Source organism: Trematomus bernacchii, unplaced genomic scaffold, assembly GCF_902827165.1.
Source record: "Trematomus bernacchii unplaced genomic scaffold, fTreBer1.1, whole genome shotgun sequence".
NCBI classification, from domain to species: Eukaryota; Metazoa; Chordata; class Actinopteri; order Perciformes; family Nototheniidae; genus Trematomus; species Trematomus bernacchii.
The window spans coordinates 39,192-51,384 of record NW_022987855.1 but is presented as its reverse complement, the minus strand read 5'-3'; the positions used below and the strand labels follow the sequence as shown (position 1 = coordinate 51,384).

The 12,193-nt window shown below is 41.4% G+C and overlaps 2 protein-coding genes across 2 annotated transcripts in view; one reads left to right on the top strand and one right to left on the bottom strand.

The window, feature by feature from the left end:
* Positions 1–847, bottom strand: part of LOC117469095 (parvalbumin-7-like) — a 38,314-nt gene extending 37,467 nt beyond the window's left edge. The window contains exon 1 of the mRNA XM_034113471.1: positions 647–847. The gene's annotated coding sequence lies outside the window, so the exon portion shown is untranslated. The remainder of the gene's footprint in view (positions 1–646) is intronic.
* The window catches only part of ncf4 (neutrophil cytosolic factor 4), a 45,600-nt gene that overhangs the window by 24,137 nt on the left and 9,270 nt on the right, over positions 1–12,193 (top strand). The window contains exons 7-9 of the mRNA XM_034113470.1: positions 783–881; positions 3,456–3,607; positions 5,184–5,249. Coding sequence (XP_033969361.1) covers positions 783–881; positions 3,456–3,607; positions 5,184–5,249 — 317 coding nt within the window. The remainder of the gene's footprint in view (positions 1–782; positions 882–3,455; positions 3,608–5,183; positions 5,250–12,193) is intronic.

The following is a 12,193-nucleotide window of genomic DNA, read 5'->3' as shown; positions in this document are numbered from 1 at the left end:
CTGTATACATGTAGTACAGAGTAATCAACGGATAAACAATCAATACTGAGGTCCATAAACATCTTTAGGTGGGCGGATTGTCAACTGGGAATTATGCAACTGGATCTGTATCACTGTTTCTCTTTTAGAGTTGCATTATTTCAATGATGAACACGTGCTTTAACCTTGAATCAAATCATTGTATTTACGATGGGCTTTTATTTTGAAGTTCCCACTGAACATCTGTGTCTCTAAGTGCATCTAAAGTGGCCATTACAACATCCTCTCATGCTGATCACAATCCCCTGAATTTGAACTATATCACATCGTAGCAATAATTCTTATATCAGCAGATATTATATCTTGATGCAACTTGTTGATGAAACCCCTAATCTTGATGGATACATGGACACAATCGTGCAACACAACAATATCACCAAAATACATTTCAACACATTACATAAGGCTTGCAAATAACTGCTCCACTGAAACACTGCAGCTGCACACAATGAGCATCCTACTCACACACACACACACACACACACACACACACACACACACACACACACACACACACACACACACACACAAATCTTAACTTTGTCAAACTGAGTAAAAACACCCTCTTCCTCACTCATGCTCACTCTCATCCATCAGAAGTGTTTACCTGTCGGCTCTCTTCTCTCTGAGTGTGTCCGTGTCCTCTCTCGTTCTCTCTCCTCTCTCTCTCACTCGTGTGTGTGTGTGTGTGTGTGTGGTTTCTTGTGTGTGTGTGTGTGTGTGTGTGTGTGTGTGTGTCCCAGGTGATGTTTGAGTTTCGCGGCAACAGCAAAGCGGAGTTGGACCTGAAGAAGGGAGACGTGATCTTCCTGCTGCAACGAGTCAACGCTGACTGGCTGGAGGTGAGGATGGAGAGAGAGAGAGTGAAAGAAGGAGGGAGGGAGGAGAGAGAGAGAGAGAGAGAGAGAGAGAGAGAGAGAGAGAGAGAGATAGAGAGTGAAAGAGGAGGTGGAGGGGGAGAGAGACCTGAGCCAAGAAGAGTTAAAAATGGAAAGAGAGAGGAGGAGAGTAAAAGAGGAAGGGATGGTTAAAGGGAGTAAAACAATGAAAGGGGGAGAGAGGGGAATATCCTACAAAAGGAAATGGCTCAGGCATTTTTGGAGGGTAGCGTCTAAAGCAACGTTATCAGGAGACAATATATTTATCAGCTGTTTTGATCCGAAACGCTAAATATAACCATCCTTACAAAGAGACGCTCTTTCCAGAGACATTAATGACATCTGGACTCATGAGCTATGAGCAGAGTTCATGGATCACTTTCACTTATGTCGGCGCCTCTCTGGAGTTTGGCTTTAGCGCTTAAACCTGACAATGAAACCATACAACCGTCCGGACAGCAGTCAGAGAAGCTAATGTTACATTTCATTAGATGCCACTTGTTAGACGCTTTTATCCAAAGCGACTTACATACTCAGTACTGTGGAAAATCCCCACAGGAGCACTTTGGGGTGAAGTGTCTCAGGGACACAACGACATGCTGACTGCAGTGGGGTTTGAACCTGATCCGAACACCAAGGCTCTATCCACTGCGCCACACGCCTCCCTGCGTGTTACGCACATATACAGGTTCATTAAATACAGGACATCCTACCTATAGTTAGAGATTGACGATGCTACTCGTAGACGAGTATTACTGTCTTTTTATTGTGTGACATGCAACGTCTAAAGCAGGGTAAGCACAAAGTGAAAATGCAATGGTGGCTACTTTCTCTTTTATCTGTCTCTATATCACACTCTCAAACCGGGGTTGGTGAATGTTGTAAAGACACGCTTTTAGATGAGTTTTATGTCTGTTAAATAAAGGATTTAGTCAATTAAGTTCTTTGAATTGTCCAAAATAGTAATTGTGTCACTTCAAAGCTTGTAGTATCACATTGTCAGAAATGTCTACATGGTGAAGACAAAAGACAGATATAAGGTTTTTTCTTTAGTCCAGAGGAAAAGGGGCTTTACAGAATATAGCACAACTGAAGAATAAGAAGGGTTTAAAATAGTGTGTGCCCCCCCCCCCCCCCCCCCCCCCCAGTACAGTGACCAGAAGGTATTTCGGTCCTCAGAAGTGACTGCAGGTGCTCCAGTTTCGTCTACTGGGACAATTACTTAATGACCAGCATGTCCTGATATGGGATGTGGGGCATTTGAAATGAGACGCTCGACAGGAAAACTGCAACACTGGAACACTGGTGCAGTTAAAGAGAGGTCAGGAAACGTGTCGGATAAAAAAGAAAAAAGATGGAAGGTGTTGAGATGGAGTGGGTGAGTGGGAGAGAAAGGGAGGAGGTGGAGAGAATGAGAAGCAACATGGAGGAGGAGGAGGTGCACTTCTCTTGCCCCTGGCTTTCTGCAGAGATCCAAAAAGCTGCAACAGAAAACACTGATAATATGAGAACCCTTACACAACACTCTCTCTGCCTCTGTGTTAGCATGCATGCTATCAGAAAGCCTTTTGTTATTCGGGGGAGAAGAGGATAATGCAACACTTGTGAAAAAGTTGACGAGTGCCTTTGATTTAGTCAGCGCACAGAGCGGCTGTGGGCGGAAAATGTGACAAATCCAACTGGGGCATCAAGGTGGATGTTTTAAACACACCATAGAAATGCTTTTTATTAATGTGAGTAGATTTTTGTAAAAGCTCAGGGATGGTGTAAAAATGAAGAAGCAAATTCCCCAAAACCATGTTTTAAACTCGTACCGTAGAGAATCTTACTGTAGAATCACGTTTGGTATAGTGTCTTACACGTACGTACAGTATCATATTGTATAGTATTGTATCGTAGAGTATAGTATAGTATAATATCGTATAGTATCGTACAGTATCATATTGTATAGTATTGTATCGTATAGTATCGTGTAGTATAGTATCGTATAGTATCGTATAGTATCATATAGTATTGTATCGTATAGTATCCTATAGTATCCTATAGTATTGTATTTTATCGTAGAGTATTGTATCGTACAGTATTGTATCGTACAGTATCATACCGGAGAGTATGGCAGAGTATGGCAGAGTATCGTAGAGTATTGTATCGTAAAGTATCGTATCGTAGAGTAGAGTATTGCATTGTAGAGAATCATATCGTATAGTATTGTATCGAAGAGAATTGTATCGTAGAGAATCATATCGTATAGTATTGTATCGAAGAGAATTGCATTGTAGAGAATCATATCGTATAGTATTGTATCGAAGAGAATTGTATCGTAGAGAATCATATCGTATAGTATTGTATCGTAGAGTATCGTATTGTACAGTATCGTACCGTAAAGTATTGTATCGTAGAGTATCGTATCGTATCGTAGAGTATCATATCGTAGAGTATCGTAGAGTATCGTAGAGTATCGTATCGTATCGTAGAGTATCGTATCGTAGAGTATCGTATTGTATCATATTCTTTCTCTTTCTTCTATGTTTTCCTCAGGGCACCGTGAACAATCAGACAGGTATTTTCCCACAATCCTTTGTGAAGATCATTAAGCCGCTCCCAGAGAGTGAGGTGGAGGCAGAGGCTGGAGCTCCGACCTACAGCTGCCTGCGCTGCTTCCTGCTGACGCCCTCCGGAGTCCAGACCAGGTGTGTTCACCAACACTTCTGTATGTTTCACAATTAAAATAAACCGCAAATAAACCGCCAGCATTTCTAAAATGCATGATCTGTTTAGTATTTTGAGCAAAACACGTCATAGACATGTTTTTATATTTTTATATATCTTAGACCCATAATATATGCCTAAAAATAGCACGACAGGAGATCTCTAAGGTCTTCAATGACATCCACTTAAACACAGACAGTGGCAGAATCTCCGTGTTAGTATTATTAGATCTCAGTGCTGCGTTTGACACTTTGTTGACCACAACATATTGTGTTTACTACTTTCAGCAACATTTGTAAACTGGTTTGAATCCTACTTAAAGGACAGGGGAAACGTTGTTTCTATAGGTAACTACACATCTGAGCTGACACACATATGACATGTGGGGTTCCTCAAGGCTCCATCCTGGGGCCTCTTCTCTTTAACATCGACATGCTACCACTGACTATAGCTATGCAGACGACACACACATTTACATAACCATTTCACCAGGAGACTATGGTGTCACTCTTTAGTGTCCCCTGGTCTCCAGCTGTGTGCGTCACTCTTTAGTGTCCCCTGGTCTCCAGCTGTGTGCGTCACTCTTTAGTGTCCCCTGGTCTCCAGCTGTGTGCGTCACTCTTTAGTGTCCCCTGGTCTCCCCCTGGTCTCCAGCTGTGTGCGTCACTCTTTAGTGTCCCCTGGTCTCCAGCTGTGTGCGTCACTCTTTAGTGTCCCCTGGTCTCCCAGCTGTATGCGTCACTCTTTAGTGTCCCCTGGTCTCCCAGCTGTGTGCGTCACTCTTTAGTGTCCCCTGGTCTCCAGCTGTGTGCGTCACTCTTTAGTGTCCCCTGGTCTCCCAGCTGCACGCGTCACTCTTTAGTGTCCCCTGGTCCTCAGCTGTGTGCGTCACTCTTTAGTGTCCCCTGGTCTCCAGCTGTGTGCGTCACTCTTTAGTGTCCCCTGGTCTCCCAGCTGTGTGCGTCACTCTTTAGTGTCCCCTGGTCTCCAGCTGTGTGCGTCACTCTTTAGTCGCCCCTGGTCTCCCAGCTGTGTGCGTCACTCTTTAGTTTCCCCTGGTCTCCCAGCTGTGTGCGTCACTCTTTAGTGTCCCCTGGTCTCCCAGCAGCGTGCGTCACTCTTTAGTGTCCCCTGGTCTCCCAGCTGTGTGCGTCACTCTTTAGTGTCCCCTGGTCTCCCAGCTGTGTGCGTCACTCTTTAGTGTCCCCTGGTCTCCCAGCTGTGTGCGTCACTCTTTAGTGTCCCCTGGTCTCCCAGCTGTCTGCGTCACTCTTTAGTATCCCCTGGTCTCCCAGCTGTGTTCTGAGCTTCTTCAGCGTTTTGTATTTGCAGCTTTTAGTAAACGCTGCGCATGTCTCCTCAAGTTGCTGAAGATGTTTCTTAATGAGTACAGGAACTTTTGTGTTTTTATATCTGCATCGTTTCTTAAGCTTCAGCACGTTTCTCCTGACGGAAGAGATTTGGGGTGTTGAAGCGTTGCACCTGTCGGCCACAATACCTTACACCTTGTGGAGGATATACATGTGCTTTAAGGAGATGATTGTGTGTTTCTTTCAGAGATGTGTGTGTACAAGAAGACCTGACCATCCAGCCGACGTACAAGGAGCTGCTGTCTCGTATGAGGTTGGTTTTAACTGAATTATAGATCTTTCTATCACGTTTTAAGGGTACGATGGACATTGAAAAGTGTGTTTTTTTATGTTGTGTTTTTATTTCATTTGGACCCATGTGGGAAACGGTGATTGAGAGAAATGTGAGGATTAGTTCAGTGGGTGTGAAAAGCCGCCTTTATTTTTTAGATGTAGAGGGGGAAATGATTTGATGCGACCCGACACCTGTGAGTGAACTACAGCACCTTCCAACATGTGATAATGGAACAAAAACTATTTGATGATACAAGCCTGAAGAGCAGGCAGTGAAGCGTCTGACAATATCTCTCTTATTGCATCAAAATCAACACATTTTCACAAATATTATTCACATATGAAATGTTATGTTAGTCTTTTTCAAGTTTCATACTACAACTGTTATTGAATTACAACAAAGAAAAGGTACCTATTGCTTTTACCTAGCAAGATATAGGGCACTTAAAATAAATCTGACATAACATCAGGTTAATGTGATGGAACAGTTTATTAAATTAGCAGATTTATTCAATTTTAGACTAATCTAGTCATTATATAATCTATAATATCATCATGATGTTTAAGACAGATCTTGATATACTACAGCCCTTCTTTACTGTTTCTTAAATCCTCCTCTTTCTTTTTTTAAATCTTCTTTCTTCTCTTTCTCCTACTCACTCCTGCCTCCCCCGTCCTCCTCCCCCTCCCACAGTATTAAAACAGACATATTAAAACACAAGTCCAGGGTCTCATCCTTCCTTCTCCAGGGCTCAATATGCCTGAACACAGAAAAACAATATTGAGCAGATAAGCGGAAGGAATGGACTGATTATGAACGGAGAGGCTAATCATCGCTCACATATCTAAATTACCAGATAATGAGAGGGGGAGAAAGAAGAGGGAGATAAGTCAGGGAGGAACAGATATGATGGTGTAATAAGCATATGCATGGGGGGGGGGGTCCGGAGGGAAGTCATTTCACGAGAGGCGGTGACAGGCAACCGGCAATTTACAGGTTTGCGGTGCAGAACAGTATAATATGTGCAGGACGGGGAATTAATCCAGCTTTACTCATTAGGGTTTGTCCTGGGATTCATACGGAACAATACAGAGGCAGAGAAACACAAGAAATACTCTGATTATTAAAGAGGACATATCCTGCTGATGTTCAGGTGTATATCAGTATGTAGTGTCTCTACTTTAAAGAGTCCTCTCCTGCTGATGTTCAGGTGTATATCAGTATGTAGTGTCTCTACTTTAAAGAGTCCTCTCCTGCTGATGTTCAGGTGTATATCAGTATGTAGTGTCTCTACTTTAAAGAGTCCTCTCCTGCTGATGTTCAGGTGTATATCAGTATGTAGTGTCTCTACTTTAAAGAGTCCTATCCTGCTGATGTTCAGGTGTATATCAGTATGTAGTGTCTCTACTTTAAAGAGTCCTCTCCTGCTGATGTTCAGGTGTATATCAGTATGTAGTGTCTCTACTTTAAAGAGTCCTCTCCTGCTGATGTTCAGGTGTATATCAGTATGTAGTGTCTCTACTTTAAAGAGTCCTCTCCTGCTGATGTTCAGGTGTATATCAGTATGTAGTGTCTCTACTTTAAAGAGTCCTATCCTGCTGATGTTCAGGTGTATATCAGTATGTAGTGTCTCTACTTTAAAGAGTCCTATCCTGCTGATGTTCAGGTGTATATCAGTATTTAGTGTCTCTACTTTAAAGAGTCCTCTCCTGCTGATGTTCAGGTGTATATCAGTATGTAGTGTCTCTACTTTAAAGAGTCCTCTCCTGCTGATGTTCAGGTGTATATCAGTATGTAGTGTCTCTACTTTAAAGAGTCCTCTCCTGCTGATGTTCAGGTGTATATCAGTATGTAGTGTCTCTACTTTAAAGAGTCCTCTCCTGCTGATGTTCAGGTGTATATCAGTATGTAGTGTCTCTACTTTAAAGAGTCCTCTCCTGCTGATGTTCAGGTGTATATCAGTATGTAGTGTCTCTACTTTAAAGAGTCCTCTCCTGCTGATGTTCAGGTGTATATCAGTTTGTAGTGTCTCTACTTTAAAGAGTCCTCTCCTGCTGATGTTCAGGTGTATATCAGTATGTAGTGTCTCTACTTTAAAGAGTCCTCTCCTGCTGATGTTCAGGTGTATATCAGTATGTGGTGTCTCTACTTTAAAGAGTCCTCTCCTGCTGATGTTCAGGTGTATATCAGTTTGTAGTGTCTCTACTTTAAAGAGTCCTCTCCTGCTGATGTTCAGGTGTATATCAGTTTGTAGTGTCTCTACTTTAAAGAGTCCTCTCCTGCTGATGTTCAGGTGTATATCAGTATGTAGTGTCTCTACTTTAAAGAGTCCTCTCCTGCTGGTGTTCAGGTATATATCAGTATGTAGTGTCTCTACTTTAAAGAGTCCTCTCCTGCTGATGTTCAGGTGTATATCAGTATGTAGTGTCTCTACTTTAAAGAGTCCTCTCCTGCTGGTGTTCAGTTATATATCAGTATGTGGTGTCTCTACTTTAAAGAGTCCTCTCCTGCTGATGTTCAGGTGTATATCAGTTTGTAGTGTCTCTACTTTAAAGAGTCCTCTCCTGCTGATGTTCAGGTGTATATCAGTTTGTAGTGTCTCTACTTTAAAGAGTCCTCTCCTGCTGATGTTCAGGTGTATATCAGTATGTAGTGTCTCTACTTTAAAGAGTCCTCTCCTGCTGGTGTTCAGGTATATATCAGTATGTAGTGTCTCTACTTTAAAGAGTCCTCTCCTGCTGATGTTCAGGTGTATATCAGTATGTAGTGTCTCTACTTTAAAGAGTCCTCTCCTGCTGGTGTTCAGTTATATATCAGTGTGTAGTGTCTCTACTTTAAAGAGTCCTCTCCTGCTGATGTTCAGGTGTATATCAGTATGTCGTGTCTCTACTTTAAAGAGTTCTCTCCTGCTGATGTTCAGGTGTATATCAGTATGTAGTGTCTCTACTTTAAAGAGTCCTCTCCTGCTGATGTTCAGGTGTATATCAGTTTGTAGTGTCTCTACTTTAAAGAGTCCTCTCCTGCTGATGTTCAGGTGTATATCAGTATTTAGTGTCTCTACTTTAAAGAGTCCTCTCCTGCTGATGTTCAGGTGTATATCAGTATGTAGTGTCTCTACTTTAAAGAGTCCTCTCCTGCTGGTGTTCAGGTATATATCAGTATTTAGTGTCTCTACTTTAAAGAGTCCTCTCCTGCTGATGTTCAGGTGTATATCAGTATGTAGTGTCTCTACTTTAAAGAGTCCTCTCCTGCTGGTGTTCAGGTATATATCAGTATGTAGTGTCTCTACTTTAAAGAGTCCTCTCCTGCTGATGTTCAGGTGTATATCAGTATGTAGTGTCTCTACTTTAAAGAGTCCTCTCCTGCTGATGTTCAGGTGTATATCAGTATGTAGCGTCTCTACTTTAAAGAGTCCTCTCCTGCTGATGTTCAGGTGTATATCAGTATGTAGTGTCTCTACTTTAAAGAGTCCTCTCCTGCTGATGTTCAGGTGTATATCAGTATGTAGTGTCTCAACTTTAAAGAGTCCTCTCCTGCTGATGTTCACGTGTATATCAGTATGTAGTGTCTCTACTTTAAAGAGTCCTCTCCTGCTGATGTTCAGGTGTATATCAGTATGTAGTGTCTCTACTTTAAAGAGTCCTCTCCTGCTGATGTTCAGGTGTATATCAGTATGTAGTGTATCTACTTTAAAGAGTCCTCTCCTGCTGATGTTCAGGTGTATATCAGTATGTAGTGTCTCTACTTTAAAGAGTCCCCTTCTGCTGATGTTCAGGTGTATATCAGTATGTAGTGTCTCTACTTTAAAGAGTCCTCTCCTGCTGATGTTCAGGTGTATATCAGTATGTAGTGTCTCTACTTTAAAGAGTCCTCTCCTGCTGATGTTCAGGTGTATATCAGTTTGTAGTGTCTCTACTTTAAAGAGTCCTCTCCTGCTGATGTTCAGGTGTATATCAGTATTTAGTGTCTCTACTTTAAAGAGTCCTCTCCTGCTGATGTTCAGGTGTATATCAGTATGTAGTGTCTCTACTTTAAAGAGTCCTCTCCTGCTGGTGTTCAGGTATATATCAGTATGTAGTGTCTCTACTTTAAAGAGTCCTCTCCTGCTGATGTTCAGGTGTATATCAGTATGTAGTGTCTCTACTTTAAAGAGTCCTCTCCTGCTGATGTTCAGGTGTATATCAGTATGTAGTGTCTCTACTTTAAAGAGTCCTCTCCTGCTGGTGTTCAGTTATATATCAGTGTGTAGTGTCTCTACTTTAAAGAGTCCTCTCCTGCTGATGTTCAGGTGTATATCAGTATGTAGTGCCTCTACTTTAAAGAGTCCTCTCCTGCTGATGTTCAGGTGTATATCAGTATGTAGTGTCTCTACTTTAAAGAGTCCTCTCCTGCTGATGTTCAGGTGTATATCAGTATGTAGTGTCTCAACTTTAAAGAGTCCTCTCCTGCTGATGTTCAAGTGTATATCAGTATGTAGTGTCTCTACTTTAAAGAGTCCTCTCCTGCTGATGTTCAGGTGTATATCAGTATGTAGTGTCTCTACTTTAAAGAGTCCTCTCCTGCTGATGTTCAGGTGTATATCAGTATGTAGTGTATCTACTTTAAAGAGTCCTCTCCTGCTGATGTTCAGGTGTATATCAGTATGTAGTGTCTCTACTTTAAAGAGTCCCCTCCTGCTGATGTTCAGGTGTATATCAGTATGTAGTGTCTCTACTTTAAAGAGTCCTCTCCTGCTGATGTTCAGGTGTATATCAGTATGTAGTGTCTCTACTTTAAAGAGTCCTCTCCTGCTGATGTTCAGGTGTATATCAGTATGTAGTGTCTCTACTTTAAAGAGTCCTCTCCTGCTGATGTTCAGGTGTATATCAGTATGTAGTGTCTCTACTTTAAAGAGTCCTCTCCTGCTGATGTTCAGGTGTATATCAGTATGTAGTGTCTCTACTTTAAAGAGTCCTCTCCTGCTGATGTTCAGGTGTATATCAGTATGTAGTGTCTCTACTTTAAAGAGTCCTCTCCTGCTGATGTTCAGGTGTATATCAGTATGTAGTGTCTCTACTTTAAAGAGTCCTCTCCTGCTGATGTTCAGGTGTATATCAGTATGTAGTGTCTCTACTTTAAAGAGTCCTCTCCTGCTGATGTTCAGGTCCTCTAAATAAGAAAACAGATCAGAAACTATAGCTTTGGATCTTGAGCCAGATTTCCTGAACGAGGGAGAAAGAGAAAATGAATTGAAGCGTGTCTGTAGGCGGACTTTAGGTTTATCATAAACACGTCTTAACACATTTGATCACACTCTCAGTGTAGTATCAGCTGATCCAGACCTGCCGGTGTTACTACCATCACATTAACACTATTATAATAATGTGTAAGTATATAACACATATCTCTACAGGATTGGAAATGCATGTTCAGTCATGAATCTACAGCTAATTCAGAATGCTGCAGCAAGACTGGTTTTCAACCTCCCCCAGTTCTCCAACAATGCACCTCTCCTCCCCTCCCTTGACTGGCTGCCAGAATATATATAGACATGTATTTATTAGGATAAACTCCTTGACATGCATCTCGTTTTCAAGGGGGTCCCGACAAAAGCAACGTCTTACAGACATACATGAACAAAATAACAGAAAGCAAAGCATGACAAACAAGGACAAACCACGCACAGTCTGTTAAGTAAAATTCATGAAGTAATACATACAATCATTCAGTTTGATAGACCAGTGTTTCTCAAACTGTTTCATACCAAGGACCACTTACAGTAATTCATTAAAAAACCCTCACGGACCACCTGACTCCCCAAATATTCAGAAACAATAGGCCTGCTCACCACTCCAACAGTTTATAACAAATTACAGCCTAATAATGACAGCTTCACCTTCTCTATATCGCCCCGTTAAATCAACAATACAAATACAACTACAGATATAAGCATTTCGTTCAAATGCGATTTAAAATGCTCTCAAGTTTTACACCTCTTATGAAATGTAGACTACATTTATTACGGAGTTTATGTCCGAGCCAGATCGTTGGCTACTGAGAGAAATGCAAAATACTCCGCTGTGGATTTCAAAACAAAATACAGTAAAACTATGGTCGCAGGCCCAAGTTTAACTCTCTGAGGTCTAAGCCATTTTTTTGTATGCAATTAAAACATGAACCTTGGTGACCATCGGGCTGGCCTGCATGGTCTGCCTACAAAACAAAATAAAAACGTTTATGCAGCCCCAACAACAGCCTCTGATCATCAACAGACTTCATGCAATGCTTCATTGGATGCATATATTAGATAATAATCTCTATCTCACTCCTAAAACATCTAAATCTACTTTCAGCGTGGATAAATGTTCATAAAAGACATCCATTGTTTGTTTTATAGGCAAGGCAAGGCAAGGCAAGGCAAGTTTATTTATATAGCACCTTTCAACACAAGGTAATTCAAAGTGCTTTACAAAAATGGAAGACATTTTAAAAATGGCATTTAAAATCAGTCATTAAAAAGGAAAGATAATAAAATAAACATTAAAAGAAAAAATACATGGATAAAAGTTAAAAGTTACAGTGCAGTTTAAGATGTGAATAGTTCAATTAAAAGCAGCGGCAAAAAGAAAAGTCTTCAGCCTGGATTTAAAAGTAGTAAGAGTTGCAGCGGACCTGCAGGTTTCTGGGAGTTTGTTCCAGATATTCGGAGCATAATAACTGAATGCTGCTTCTCCATGTTTAGTTCTGACTCTGGGGACAGAAAGCTGACCAGTCCCTGAAGACCTGAGGGTTCTGGATGGTTCATAATTTAGCAGTAGGTCAGACATGTATTTTGGGCCTAAACCATTCAAAGCTTTATAAACCAGCAACAATGTTTTGAAATCTATTCTTTGACACACAGGAAGCCAGTGTAAAGACTTCAGAACAGGAGTGATGTGATCCAC